This window comes from Artemia sp. Qi Xiang Cuo, chromosome 5, assembly GCF_049724085.1.
Source record: "Artemia sp. Qi Xiang Cuo chromosome 5, ASM4972408v1, whole genome shotgun sequence".
In the NCBI taxonomy this organism is placed as follows: domain Eukaryota; kingdom Metazoa; phylum Arthropoda; class Branchiopoda; order Anostraca; family Artemiidae; genus Artemia; species Artemia sp. Qi Xiang Cuo.
In genome coordinates this window covers 66,999,756-67,015,719 of record NC_142798.1, presented here as the reverse complement: position 1 = coordinate 67,015,719, position 15,964 = coordinate 66,999,756, and the positions used below count along the sequence as shown (strand labels likewise).

Genomic DNA, 15,964 nt, shown 5'->3' with positions numbered 1-15,964 from the left:
TTTGGGGAATGATAGGCATGAGGGGGGGGGCTGAGTACCTCCATCCATTTTTTACTCTTATAAAGGGCACTGAAACTTCCGACTTCCAATTAAATTAACTCCATCTGATCCACAGCTTCTACGACCACCCGTTCCATAAAAACCTTATATGCCCCGCGGCAAAATTTACAACCCTTGCCCATGGGCTCTGGGGGATTGTATCCAGCCTAAAGACATTGTTATATGATTTTTGGACTACTGGCAACAAAATGGCTATCTCATAATTTCAATTGAATGCGTTTCGGGAAAAGGGGGTGCCAGGGAGGGGAGGGGGGGGTGCTCTCCATCACATTTTACTTTTAAAACGGAACTAGAACTATACATTTCCATTCAAATAAGCCTCTTCTGAAGTTGACACGATCACCCCTTCCATAAAAACCTTATATGCCCCTGGGGCATAACTTACAACCTTTACCCCCCAGACTCTGGGGAATTCTGCCAACCCCTAAAGCCTTATTATATGATCTTTGGACTATTTTTGAGCAAAGGTTATCTCAAAATTTCTGTCGGATGCATTTGTAGGGAAATACGACGTGGGGGGGGGCTCCAACCCAATCACTTTGACTCATAAAAAGGGCACTAGAACATCTGATTTCCAATCAAATGAGCCCATCCGGAGTTTTCATGGCCACTCTCTGTAAAAACCTTATATGCCCTCGGGGCATAAATTACAACCCTTGTGCTGAGTGTTGTCATCCTCAGACACAATTTCCAGACCTTTCAACTACGCTGAACACATAGCTATCTCAAAATTTTGAATTGATATTTTGGGAATTGATGGGCGTGGGGGGAGGGGGGCTTGCTGTCCTCCAATCCCTTTTTGACTTTAAAAAAGAGCACTAGCCCTTTCATTTTCCAATCAAATGAGTCATTTTTGAAGTTTCTACGACAACAAATAGCCATCCCAAAATTTCGATTAGATGCATTTCGGGAAAATACCAGGTGTGTGGGGGGGGAGTATCCACCCTCCAATCACTGAATCTTAAAAAGGGAACTAGAACTTTTGATTACCAATCACAATGAGTCCCCTCTGAAGTTTATATGAACACCCTTTCTATATAAACATTATATTCCCCAGGGCATAACTTACAACCCTTGTAAGTTATGGGGGGTGTCATCCTCAAAGACATAATTTCTGGACCTTTCAACTACGTGAAACAGAATGGCTATTTCAAAATTTCGATTGGATGTATTTGGAGACATGATGGGAGTGGGATAGGGGTTAGTTGCCCTCCAGTCACTTTTGACTATTAAAAAGGGCACCAGCCCTTTCAATTTCCAATCGAATGAGCCCTGTTTGAAGTTTCTACGATAGCTCCTTCGATACGAAGTGCCTTGGTCTAAAACAAACCAAAAAAAACATTGTGCCCACATCGCTATTTACTTGGGCAGCGCAATTGTGTTGCCAATAATTAATATAAACTACAACACATTCATTTGTTGAGGTATCATTATGTAAATCCCCTTTCAGCGTGCTTTTAACAAAAATTGCTGCACAGCAAATTTTTTTGATAGTCTTAAGCCGATCCAAGTCTTTTTTGGCATTATCTGTGCAACCAGTTTCTATGATGTTTTGGTATGTTGGCCTTGGTTGGAAATTTGATAAATGTGAATATCTAGTTTTCAATCCCAAATCCTCAGCCCATAATTTGTCCTGTGGATCCTCAGTAATTCGTAGTGTAGCGAGTTTATGGTGTTCAGGGATACGACTCCAGGTTCTGAGAGATGTTAAGAAAAGTTGAAGATTGAAAAGCCCAGAAGAAAAGAAAATCCGAGCTTTAGCTAAAATATATTCCATATATTGTAACCATTCTGTCTTGTTTTTAACTGGTATGTATTCGTTATTGGAGAAGAAAGATTTGTGTCAGATCCGTATTGTTTATTTTAGATACTGCAAATTTTTGCTCTACCTTCCAACTTTATATCATAATACACGTGTTATTGAGAAGTGTGTTGCTACCAATAATATTCAATCGTTTGAGCTGCTTAGTGCTAATTTAACAAGACATGCCTCTGAGTCCCTAGGCCCAAACCATAATATTATCCATAATATTATCTTTATCTGAGATAAAGGTTTAAGTTGTCTATGTGCTTCTGTATTTATTAATTTTTTTTAGTGTAATTTACACCGCTTTTCTTATTATTAAAAAGTGAGTTATAAATAAATTATTTTTACTACTTAAAATGTCGCACTCTTCTATACCCTACTGACCCTTCCTTATATTAATTTAATTTTTCTTCCAAAAAAACAAGTTCTTCAAAGAAAAATAAAGAGCTCCATTAAGCCAAAAATTAGCAGAAATAAAGTCCAACAATCTTCCACGCGTAAAACTACCACAAATCACCATCGATAAATAAATAAAACTCAAAACGAACAAGACCAGAACAAAATTTGCACTTTAATGAAAAAAACAAAACAAAAACAGATGACCCTAGATTGTCAGTTTAATATACATTCACTGATATTTATTCCTTAAAGTTTTAGCAATTTTTTATTTATTAAAGTAAAAAAAAGTGAAAATATTTAAATTGCATTTTTTTTTTCCAGTAAAGTGCAATGAACTGCGGTTGCAATGTATCAAGCAGTATCAAGCTAAGAATATTTCTGATAAATGACCAAGTCAAAAGATTTAGTCTAAGGATATCAAAAAGACTAAAAAGAAGAGAAAGTCACCTCGAGGAAGTCTCCAGCAGCCATGGAGAATCTTGCATTGGGAGGGAGTTCTGAAGGATCTGCATCAGGAAAAAATGATGGCCTCGTTTGATCTTCATCTTTCACATTGTTTGTATATGTATGAACCCACGGGAAAATTCGGTAATGATTCAATCCTTGGCACCTGTTAAAATCAATAAACAAATAATTCAATAAAAATCTAGACATGAAATGAGAGTTTACGTTGAATATTCTGCTTCGATTTATAAAGATATGGATTCAGTTGAGGGTAAACTGTCTCCTAGTGAGAGGAAACAACTTTTGGAAATTTAGGGAAAGAATTGAAGCAAAGAACAATTGCTCTTTCCAAATCGGCGATGCGGAGGAGGATGCATTAGGTCCTTTTCTCCTGAAGTGCCCCAACCTATCTCAAATTAGGGTAAATTGGCTGGAGGGAAATTTTGATGAGCTACTTCTTGGCATTCTTACATAAACGGAAATTGTACAATGCAAGCTACGACAGCGGATAATATTTGTTTTTGCTTGGACTATTTATTTGGAAAGCCAAGAAAGCCAATCCAAAAATGGCGACACAAGAAAAAAATTATATTATCCATAAAGAAATCTTTCGAAAAACTAAAACTGCAAAGCAAAATCTGCACTGCAAAAAAAGAATCTTCAAAAAGAAAAATTTTTCTAGTTTTAAGGGGAAAAAAGCCTATCGAAGGCGCAAATTCACAAACAATGTGACTTCTTATATTGTTATTTATTAATGACTCATCAATTGTTTTTTTTTTACCAAGTAAAAAAAACTTAATAATGAATTTTCTGAACATAGTTGCCAAAACACAAGCCAAGGAAATATTTGGGCTCTATGACTAATAAAAAACAACTAAAAGAAACAAACTCACTCAACTCTTTGATAAATACAAAAACAAAGCCTTAAACTTCATCTAATTATTTTAACTTTTTTATCTACAATCTGCAAGAGAAAAAAAAAAAAAAACTGACGTCCAACTGTAAGTTTGAATAGTCCAAATTAGACGCGTTTTAATTAGTAGCATGTTCTTCCCGCCCAGTTGCAGCACTGTGGATTGACGCTCAGCATGGTAATACGGGCCTCGGGTTCGATCCCCGCCGCAGCAAGGTTAGGGGGCAAGCTTGCTACTTCTCCCTGTAAAAAAGATCCAGCAACTAAAACGTCGATTTGACAAAATTGACAAAGCCTTAACTTCATTGTCTTGTAAATGTTCGTCTAATTGAAAGAAAAGTTTATTCTCAAAGAAACGGTCAACAAATAGTTTTTTAGGCCACAAATTCAATGAAGATGATGATATGCCTCAAATTATTCCAGTAAGCAGATTCCAGGGTTAGAATTGAGATCATACAGTTCTAATATTCAATTAACGTGCAGTTTTAATATATACTTTTAAACACGCAATTCCATCTTTGAAATCAAAGCTTTAATACATTTTATAAAGCCGTATTAAAATAAAGTGAAACGTCTTTATTCATTCAAATGTGTCACTTTCAGATTAAATACCGTGATTTCAAAGCTTTATAGCCGTTTCGTAGTTTATTTTTAGTTCCTTACCAGAGCTGCCGAGGATCAATGAACCAAATCTGTCCATGTTTTTCATAACTCTGGTTATCCATCTATTCTGGCTAGTACCACCCTCCAATGTCGTTTCACTGTCAAGAACTGATCTGCCGATATTTACTAAGTTAAGTAAACATGTATATTTTCTCAATAAAATAAACCAACACTTAGACGGAATTTTATGCGTTTAACGTTTGACGTATATAAAGTATAGACGAAATAGCGTTTATTATTTTACTAGTGGCGAAGCCTGTTGGACGAAAAAAAAAAAGTGCACTTTTGTGGGATTAAAGAAAAATTTGCATCCCCCCTCCCTAATATATTTCGGCGTTTCATTATACCCTCCCCCTTCCCCAGAATCTATCTGTGAAAGTTTCAGCTCAACCAAGTCGAGACAAAATGGGGTAGATTAAAACTATTACTTTGGAAATACTTAGTGAGGAAGAGCAAATCCCACTGCCTTTCAATGGAGCTCCTTATCCATCTGCACGCCTGAAGCATGCTAGCATCGATTATTCAACCGCAAGTACAACTTTTAATTAAAAAGGAATATATATATATTCAATATTTTATTTTCTACTGACGAGAAAAAGCAAAAGAACCGGAAAAAGACATAGAATCGGATGCTGTGTCTACTGAGCTAGTCAGGCTTGTTAGTTTGATTTACCACTTGGTGTAATAGTAAAACAGTTCTAAATATCTTTAGTCTATCATTGGCTTCCTTGTGACTACCTGGTGATCTCTCCCAAAGGCTTCAATGCGAACATCTTAAGCCCCCTCACTGACTTTATCATTTTCACGCCCATTTTCCCTATTATTCAGTAGTTCGTCCATCTTCATTTATTCAGCTGTTTCCGCCAAAACTCCCAGTTCCTATATACCACGGCCAAAACACAAGCTACCACTCCTACAACTAGGCGATCCCTGCGAATCTACGAATCTGGATCCTTAATATCAAAAGGTATCAACTCAGTGAATTGTAAGACCGGGGGTGTAATTTGCTATGGGGCAGGAGAGGGGGGAAGAGCCCCCTCCAGACTTCAGTTTGCCCCCCCCCCCCGCCCCTAGACTCCAGTTTGTCCCGCCACCCCTAGATTCCAGTTTGCACCCACCCAGCTAAAATTTAGTTTCAGCAAAAAAAATCTTGTTAAAACTAAGGTAAGCCTGCATAATTCAAGCATCCTGAGAAACAGGTCAGTTTTCTTTAGTATATCTTTGCCTTTACAGTACTAAATGACTTACTTTTATTTTCCACAGTCATTTTCATTTGATTTTGGAAAATTGACTCCAACTTTACCCCCCCCCCCCTCTCTCTAGGATTTTGACGAAATTACGCCACTGGTAAGGATTAAAACCAATCGAACTGATATGATAAGCAAATATTCAAAAAATCAATGCCATAATTTAATTGGTCAACTGTGATACATCTCCTTTTAGTAGAACAAGATGTAAAGTGGCAAAACCAGGCTTAATAACTAGAAATAAGAAGGCAGCTTACTTGTTGAGCACAAAATTTGATGCAAATAACATGAAGAGTGAAAATTCATTGCCTTGACAGGTGTAGCCTCGTTTAGCTATTTCATAAGCTAATCGTCCTAGACCAGCACCAGGAACCAACACTTCAACATCACTGGAATTCCTTAAAAGAATAATAAGCTCATAAATTCACAAACAAACGTCAAGACAAATTTTTAAACAGTCTGTGTTTCATAGCTAAAATTAAGTAAAGCAATCCGTGAATATAATAGTATAAAGAAACATAATAGTATAAGCAAAACAAGTAATAAGCAATATTAATAGGTAATAATACAAGTAATAATATATATAAAACAAGGAATATAAAGAAAAAAGGGTCATTTCCTACTTTTTTTTATCTGTGCACACCTACGAACTCAAATTACGGAAAGTGGCCCATGTCTCTTAAGCCCTTAGACTTTATATACGTCTGATAAATAGACACAAATTAATTAATCGACACAAGTTTTTTTCAACGTTACAAGTTTTTTTTCTACGGACACTTTAATTACAACATAAGAAACACGAGCAGATAATTTTTTTTAAACATAGTAGAAAGGAAAATCGTGAAGCCCACATCAAAATTACTTATTTCATTGGTGATATACGACCTGGCTCGTTAACCTGGACTGAAGACCCAAGATCCCACCGTGGCGTGTCGAGAACCATCAAAAAGCCCGACTATTCCTAAAATAGGCTTGAGACTGTCTGTGCAGGATTTCGACTCTTGTTGATGTGCTGAAAACCATGTTAGGATCAATGGGCCCAGGAATGCACAAAGCCTCCATTCATTTTGGAGGTCCCAGGGACTTCTTGCTCTCCGGTTCTAAGCCAGATCAAGCGCTTCTGTGTAGACTTGAGAAGATATGTGATCCCCGTCCTGCACTGGTATCTGGGATCATTGCTTTTCCTGAGGCGAAAATAATTTCAGTGATTTAAAGAACATGAAAATTGGAACTTGGAATGTTACGACGTTAAAAAATTACTATCGTATCGACATTTTGACTGACGAATTCAGACGATTCGAACTGGATTTATTAGGAGTTTCAGAAACTCATATCCCAGGGGTAGGAAGTAGGAAACATTAGGAAACAGGGGTAGGAAACATTAAAAAATGACTATCGTATCGACATTTTGACTGACGAATTCAGACGATTCCAACTGAATTTATTAGGAGTTTCAGAAACTCATATCCCAGGGGTAGGAAGCATTAAATTAGGAGATATAGAATTTGTTTACTCAGGCAGGAAAGATGGGGTACATAGACAGGGAGTAGGGCTCATGATGAATAAGAAAGCTGCTAAGTCTTGTTTAGGCTGGGAAGATATTGATAATAGAATACTAATTGCTCACTTTATGACTAGAAAGTTCAGGGTATCAGTTATAGTAGTATACGCCCCTATAGAACCGACTGACGGAGATACTAGTGACTCAGATAAATTTTACTTACAGTTACAGGAGAAAATAGACAGGGTTTCAGGTAGAAATATGATGTTATTACTGGAAGATTTTAACGCCCAGGTTGGTAGAAATAGGGATAGATGGTATCCCAGCCTAGGTAAATTTTGTGTAGGAAAAGAAAACAGCAATGGAAACAGACTTTTGCAAATTTGTAGGTATATAAATCTAGTTATAACCAATACAGTATTTGATCGTAAAATGGCCCATAAGTTAACATTGTATTCACGTGATGGTAAGACAGCTAACCTTATTGATCATGTTATTGTAAACCGATGACTGGCAGGATCGATAAAAGATACTAGAGTATATAGGAGTGCTGTTACTAATGTTAAAAGTAAAGATCACCATCTAGTAGTGTCAAGGGTTAATTTAAAGCTGAAATATCGGAAGGGTAACTACCTCCCGGGAAGTTATGATGTTGGTAGACTCCTGGATGAGAATTTGAGGGACACTTTCCAGAAACAATTGAATACTAAACTTGAGAGTTTAAAATTTGATAATGTGGAAGATGGTTGGAATAATTTTAGAAAAATAATTTGTGAAGTTGCTGAAGGTGTATTAGCGAAGAAAGTTAGAACTGCAGCTAAAAATATTAGCGAAAAAGCTTTATGTTTAATAGAAAGGATAAACGACTTGTACAAGAATTATCTGAGTGATAGATCGTATGAAAACAAAAGAAATGTAAAGAAAGTAGAGAAAGCATTAAAATATGAACTAACGAGGTGTGAAGTGGAGGCCATGGATAAAATTGCCGAGGATCTGGAAGATGCAGCTAAACCGCATAATAGTAAAATATTGTACTGGCATGTTAAAAAATTGAGAGGGAGTAGTCAATCCCGATTGGGCCCAATTAAAGATAGGAATGGGGTCGCAATTAGCGATAAGGAAAAAACTAAAGAGAGATGGGCCGAACATTTTGAGAATTTGCTTAACAGAAATAGAGTTGCAGGAAAAAATACAGAGGAAAATTAAAAAGTTTATGATACCTTGGATGTGAAGGAAGATTTGTTTTGTGTGGAGGAATTAGCAACAGTACTAAAAGGATTAAAGAATAATAAGGCTCCAGGTGCTGATAGGGTAGTAAATAAGTTTCTTAAATATGGTGGCTCTGAGGTTAGAAGTACGTTATTGAAAATTATGAATATGATTTTTGAAAAAGGGGAAGTACCTAACGATTTTAGGAAAACCTTAATTAAGCCACTTTATAAGAAAGGTGATAAAAGTGAGTGTGGTAATTATCGAGGGATCAGTCTGGTTTCTGTAGATAGTAAATTACTTAGTAATGTGATACTTTTTAGACTGAGAGATGCCGTAGACAAAGTTTTAAGAGAAGAGCAGTGCGGTTTTAGAAACGGTAGAGGATGTGCCGACCAAATTTTCACTCATAGGCTAATAATTGAGAAGTGCCTGAGTTTTCAAACACCCTTGGTCCTCAGTTTTATAGATTATGAGCAAGCGTTCGATTCTGTTGATAGAATAGCTTTAGTAAAGGTTTTATCCTTGTATGGTATACAAGACAAATACATTAAAGTGATTAGTGCTATGTACGAGAATAACACTGCTGCGGTTAAGGTAGGAAATGAGGTTAGCAGCTGGTTTTGTATTAAATCAGGAGTTAAGCAGGGTTGTGTTCTTTCCCCCTTTATATGGATTATTTTGATGGACTTTGTTTTAAGGAGCACAGGAAAGGCAATGGGAGACCACGGAATCAAATATGGAGGAAAAAGTCTCCTGGACTTGGATTATGCTGATGATTTAAGCATCCTAGATGAAAGTGTGAGGAAAATGAATGAAGTTTTAGAGGTTTTGCGAGTTCAGGGTGCTAGAATTGGTTTGAAAATTAATGTTAGGAAGACTAAGTCACTAAGGCTAGGAATAAGTGAAGATGTAAAGATGACGTTGGGTAATGAAAAGATTGATCAGGTTGGAAGCTTCACTTACCTTGGTACTATTATTAGTAAAGATGGTGGGAGCATTGAAGATGTTAAAAATAGAATAGCCAAGGCTCAGGGTGTTTTTTCACAGTTAAAGAAAGTCTGGAAGAATAGGAAGATAAATCTGCAAACCAAGATTAGAATATTAGAAGCTACAGTGATGACAGTGGTCAAATGTGGCACTGAAGCATGGACGCTCCAAAAAGCGGATGAAGATTTGCCAGATTTTTTTCCAGAGAAAGTGCTTAAGGATTGTTCTGGGTACCCGGCTGACTGATCGTATTTCAAACAATAGGCTATACGAAAAATGTGGTTCAATACCGCTATCTAGGGCTATAATGAAAGAAAGGTTGAGGCGGCTAGGGCAAGTTGCGCGGATGAAGGATGACAGATTGCCCAAGATTTTTCTTCTCGGCCAACCATCTAGGGCTAAACGGAAAGCAGGTCGTCCCCGTCTGGGGTGGGAGGACGTCATAAAGAAAGATTTAAAAGAAATGAGAACTTCGTGGGCGGGTGTAAAAAGGGAGGCTTTGAATAGATTTGGGTGGAGGAGGAGCGTGCGTAGCTGTGTTGGCCTCAGGCGGGTTGGTGCTGTGGTGAGTTGTTAGTAGTAGTAGTAGTAGTAAATGAATATCATGATCATGCTGCTGCTCACTTGTGATAGGTATTTTGTGTGGCAAACTTCTTTTATTTTTTAATTTGATTATGATTGAACGCTGTTATTCCGGCAAGAATAAGACCTTGGCTATCCAAAATCAAAATACATTCTCTAAAATTTTTCCCGCAGTTTTTAGTAGAATGTTCACTGGAATGCATTAGAAATTTGTTTTTAACTCGCAACATGTCCCATTTTCATTTACTCCAACTTCAAGCACGTTACGTGCAATCATATTCCAGAAGGAGAAGAAAAGCAGTCGAAGCGAAGGTACATCACTACAACCAAACACATACCCAGGCTAACAAACGTAATACAAGCTAGCATCTATAGCTATGAGCTCTGTGGGTCAGGCCTTTTCTACAAGGTAAACTCATATTTAAATACCTAGGGGCAACAAGACTATCTCAACATATCCAGAGTTGTAGCTAAATCACACTTCAATTCTTCACAACAGTAAGATCAGGGAATAAAGAAGAGAGCTAAATAATTAAACTGCAAAGTCCATAAACCTTAACAGCAGATAATGATCATATTCCAGTACGTTCAGCTCTCATGAGTGTGGGGTATTGGAATTTTTTAGGTTATGTAGGGCATCTGAATTTTTTCCGGTTGCATAGGTTAACGAAATTTTTTAGGGTACGTAGCGTATCGGAATTTTTTAGGTTACATAGGGTAACGGAATTTTTTGTGTTACGTAGGGTGTGGGAATTTTTTAGGTTACATACTGTGACGGAATTTTTTAGGGTACGTAGGGTATCGGAATTTTTTTAGGTTACATAGGGTAACGGAATTTTTTAGGGTATGTAAGATGTCGGAATATTTTAGGTTATATAGGGTAACGGAATTTTTTAGGGTACGTAGGGTATCGGAATTTCTTTAGTTTATCAGCAATACATATATTTGATGATTTGTATGGATGTGTAGTCGTCTTTGCTACGCAGTCAAAACCCAGTAAATAGTCAGTGCCTCTCTCTTGAATAGTCAGGTGCACCGAAATTCGAATACGTTGTCGTCAAAAATATGACCTTGATCAACTAATCTAAAACGCCGCTTAACCTGATTTGGTCATGTTTGGTGGAGTATATATAGCGCCCATTATAAACAGGTGTTGAACTGCAAACCCATGATGCAGTGGAATAAGAGGAGGTAAGGAAAGACATCAACATAACACAGTTGATACAGACGTGGAGCCAATTGGAGGCTTTCAACACCAAGGGCAAATACAAAATGTTTAGAGTTTGTGTCTTAAAACAAATACAAGTATCATCCATTTCTACACACTTCCCCTGCCACTTCTTGTTAAAAAAGAGTGGCGGGAATACACCGAACTAAAACACCACACTCAACTTTACGAATAACATCATCTATGTTGTTAAATCAGCAGCGTCGTAATTTTTTTCCCCTCTGGGAAGAAGAAAGTCATTTTATTCAAGACTAATAGAACAAGGTGGACATTGCAAGTAAGCTGGTCGAGTTTAAGCTGATAGACTAATGTTTCGCGAGACATACAGACACAGTGTACCAAGTCTTTCAACGTGTCATCGTTCTTGTTTGTATTAGAGAAGATTGCAATGCATGAAACTACATAAGTTTAGGTCAACAAACAATGTTTTTCCACGCTTTTAACCTGAACCAAATTAATTATTTGCTCGTTTTTTGTTTTTTTTGTAAAATCTAGGTTTTTTTCATTTTTTAAGGTGAGCATCACAGAGAAAAAATTATCTCAGTTGAATAAAACTCAGCCTTGTGAAACAGGGACAAGTTAAAGTTTCTATTAGATTCTAAATTGCTGTTAGCAAATTCAAGTAACTGCCAGCTGTACCTCTATTATAACTTAAGAGAGTAGTTGCGACAGAGAGATCATGCTTCGAATTGCATGTACAGTTACAGCATTGACATATGACAATGAAATATGGATGCGAATCTTGGGATCTGACTAAACAGCAGAGGAAAGGTTACTTGGACTTGAGAGCAATTGCCTGCAAAGAATGCTCGTGATTAGTTGGGTTGATAGAGCAGCTAACACCTAGATCAGGTCTCTTACTAAACAATCACAAATAAATGATAATGATTCAAATTCCATATGCAGGTGCAGCAGTCTCTCAATTAACCTATGGCGGTAGAGTCGACTGATGCTCTACTTGGCACTACAATGTCTGGGGTTCAATTCCCTCTACTGTAAGGTTGGGCAACAGATTTGCAACCTGTCCCTGTAAAAAAGACTCAACACCTGAAACGTCAAAAATAAACTATCGACAACCTATCTGTGGCTCTGGAGGGTTTTTATCGTTTATCCATTTCTCTAAATCAAATACTGTTTCAAATAACAGCAACGTAATCTCAATAACGATATGTGGATCCGAACACTAGAGTCTGCCTAAAGCTGTGTATAAGAGGTTGATTGGATTTGAGAGTAATTTCCTGCGAAAAATGCTTGTGATTAGTTGGGTTTATAGAATACCTAACACCCAGACCAGGTCTCTCACCGAGTAACCCCAAATAAGTGATCGTACTTCAAATTACAAATGCAGGTTCAGCATTCTCTCAATTAAAAAATTAAAGAGATCTAGCAGGTGCTCTCCGAAGCTGAAGTTGTGCCTGGTCAACACCAACGTAATCTGTATAATGGCACATGGATGGGAATGGTGAAGCCTGTCTAAAGCTGTAGGAAAAAGGTGGCTTGGATTTGAAAGCAACCACCTGCGAAAAATGCTTGCGAATAGTTGGGATGATAGAGTTACTAGCACCTGGATCAGCCTCTCACAAAGCACTCACAAACAAATGACGAAGTCCGACAAAGAAGGTGGCCATACTGGGATCACAGGATTCGAATGCGACACGGAAGAATTCCCAACAAAATTTGGTGCTTGCTCCTCCATGCCCGTGGAAGAGTGGTAAACAACGGGCAAAAGTTGGTCTTTCCCCTAAAGAAAAGACAGGAGTTCTAGGACTCTCTCAACAAGCTGTGGACTTTGGTTCACGATTGTTCGACGCGGAGATTTGCCATCGTTGCCATATATGCGACAGATGTTAGAGGAACTAAGTCTAAGTAGCGCTACCATTCACGCAACTAGCACAGTTTGTACAAAATGAATCTCTTTTACTGCGAAATCAACACAATAATCCATGTTCTAAATATGCACTACCTTCTCAACATTATGCACTAGGGACCCAATGATACTCAAGATATACATGCTTAGCTGCAATTCTTTGCAGCTGATCACGCAAGCTCAGCTCAGCAGGTATAACTAGAAGCGCAATAACCCAACGCCTCTCAACACAATTTCACAAGTAAATAGTAAGAGCTTCTAAGTGATATTTCAAACTTTATGATTCCCTCGTATAAACTGGACTTGTATTTTATCTTTAAGCCGAATCCTCAAAATTATTCGCATTCAATATCTGAAAGATCTATAAAAATTTCCAACAACACCACTGCTTGGAAACTCACAGCCACTATATGAACCACTTGGTTCATAAGTGAGAATTCACAGGAGCTTGGTCCCCTACTGGCTACCGAAATAGCGCTGTCAAACTGGTAGCAGCGGAAAATAAAGTGGTAACCAATCAATTTCCTGGAACGTTTTTCAGAGATATTTTTTTCTTAGATTTTCAATCAGCTCATGTTGGAAATTAAATATGTCTTCTTTACTATTCATCAAGTAAATCAGTCAAATGAAATCTTTTGAACTTTAGATATTAAAGAAAAAATGTTCTTCGAGCAGACCTTATTCTATGCTAATCAATAGAAACGATTAAAAGAAGGTGGCAAAAGTAATCATTTTTTTGTTCAGTTAAAAGGTGGGAATCAAATAATTGATGAGAGTGCAAGTTTAGGCTTAAGTATTCATATACGGAATGAATACATTTCTCCTTCCAGCATTTTGGAGGGGAAATTCTGACATTTTTTTTTCGGCGGGGGGGGGGGAGGGGAGATAGGATAAATTTTCCCTTTAGTTTTTACCCTTTTACAAGTATGGTTGACTCTGGATCATTAAGACGTCATAAAATCTATAGAACTCGGGATACGAAAGAAGATAGAAAACTGAAAAGGATCGGGTTTCTTGTACTTTAACGCGTCATTTATAGATATTTATAGGTGTTAAACTATTTATTAAACTGTTTATAGGTATTAAAGACTATTAACATCACAAGCAACATTGTACTGCTAAATTGAGTTAAAGTCCAGAAAAAAAAAACTAATAGAAATTGTCCCATATGCCAGACCTGTGGACACAATTTTATTTCAGAGGAAGGGCTGCATTTCGGGGGGGGGGAGAGGGGATGACAACTTTGAGAAGTGTCGAAACTGGGTGAATTACATGAAAAACGTAAAAATTACAGAGGGAATAGTCAGCTTCCAAGATTTCATGGGGAAATGGGTTCAAACCCCCTCAATACTCTTGCTTGTGTCCCAGCCATAAGCAATACATCTGTATAGAATTGAATTGGAAAAGCAAACAATGTGTGAAAACTAAATCGATTCGCCAAAAGTTATATATATATAAAAAAAGAAGAAGTACTCTGATAAGGGAAACCACTGAGCTAATTCGTCTAAAATTGGTTGATAGCAGAGCTGTCTTTCTTTTTCGCCATCTACAGACCAATCACGTGAAATGGCTTTAATTGTCATTTGTACTTTTTCCATGTCGTGAGCAGTCGGTATTGTGTTGGCCTTGACCTGTAATGAAATGATTATATAAGAAAACACTAATTAAAAAGGTTCACCACCTCCTTCATTATTGACATTTACAATTGAATAATTGGCTAGGTAATTCAAATACTGTTTAGTAAGGTAAAATGTGTCCCCAAAAGAGTCACAGAGAATCATGGAAAACGGTGCTCCAGCTTGTAAGAACAGTTGCTATTGAAATACATTACTTTTGACCAAGGCTGTATCCAGAATTTGTGTTCGAGAGAGGGCGGGACCACAAACAAATAAAAAACTCATCAAAAATTTGTTATACACATATAATATACATTTTGTTACGTTTTAACAAGTCGGACAAAAATTGTGTGTGGGGGGGCCCCCCCCCATCCCCCCCCTAGATACGGCCTTGCTTTTGAATACCATTTTATGTGGATAAAAGTCAAGATGATATTTCTCCTTTCTATTTTTGACTCATGTAACCTGATTCCTTCCTGAAGAATATGTTTCACATTAAAAAAAATATTTTATTCTCTATCATTACATTTTATTAAACATATCATTCTAAAGAAGAAAATGTTGGAGAAGGAAAAAAAAACAAGCCAATCAAAGCCAGTGAAAAATAAGATGAAAATGTAAATATTTAACTCAAGATCTCTGCTCAATCATCCTATATGCAGAAGAAAAAAAATATATATAAAATTCAATAGAACAACATACAAAACCAAACCTTAAAAAAATAAAAATAGGAGATATCCTGTCAACAGTTACTAAAGAAAGATTGAAACGTTTTGCATTGAGTCAAGGACTTAAATCGTTTCTGCATAGCATGACTGAAATTCTGTAGCTTGGACTTAGATCGTTTTTACACAAGGCCTTTGCTTTAGCTCGTTTTGGATCAATCCAACTAAGTTTCCGGCTTAGAATTAACTGGTTTGGAATAAGTGAGAACTTAGTTTGCTTCTGCACTGAGTCAGAACCTTTATACAGGACTTAGCACGTTTTTGCAGCCAATTGGTCTGCAGCTCCGACTTGAATCAGTTTTGCAGCAAGTTTTGACTTATCTCGTTTTTAGAAAGTTAGAACTTAGTGCCTAGGAACTATTTGCAACATCAGATGGTCGGGACAAATCAGCAGCCACTGGCTCGTGAAGATATGTGGGCAAAATTTTACATGAATGAATGAACTTTAATTCCCACTAAAAAGACATAATGTCACTAGTAGAGTAATAAAAGGAAAGATAGCAATATAATAAGTATCAAACAAGAAATATACTAATATACACAAGCAGAACAACAAATGAACACTAATATCGCAAAGTATCACACAGTTCATTTTCCGTTAAGCTCATATAAAACTTCGCTAGTCTTTCCTGGGCAACCATGTACAGGTCCAGTATGTTATACTGGTTGCTAATAGCTGCGTTCCGCTTCCAAGGAGGCACACGCAAAAGGAA

General features: G+C 37.2%; 1 protein-coding gene across 1 annotated transcript in view; it reads right to left on the bottom strand.

The window, feature by feature from the left end:
• LOC148952411 (protein-L-histidine N-pros-methyltransferase CARNMT1-like) overlaps window positions 1-15,964 on the bottom strand; it is a 90,525-nt gene that overhangs the window by 15,398 nt on the left and 59,163 nt on the right. Inside the window, exons 3-5 of the mRNA XM_089089872.1 lie at window positions 14,384-14,541; window positions 5,791-5,931; window positions 2,714-2,876 (exon numbers count right to left, since the gene is read on the bottom strand). Coding sequence (XP_088945998.1) covers window positions 2,714-2,876; window positions 5,791-5,931; window positions 14,384-14,541 — 462 coding nt within the window. The remainder of the gene's footprint in view (window positions 1-2,713; window positions 2,877-5,790; window positions 5,932-14,383; window positions 14,542-15,964) is intronic.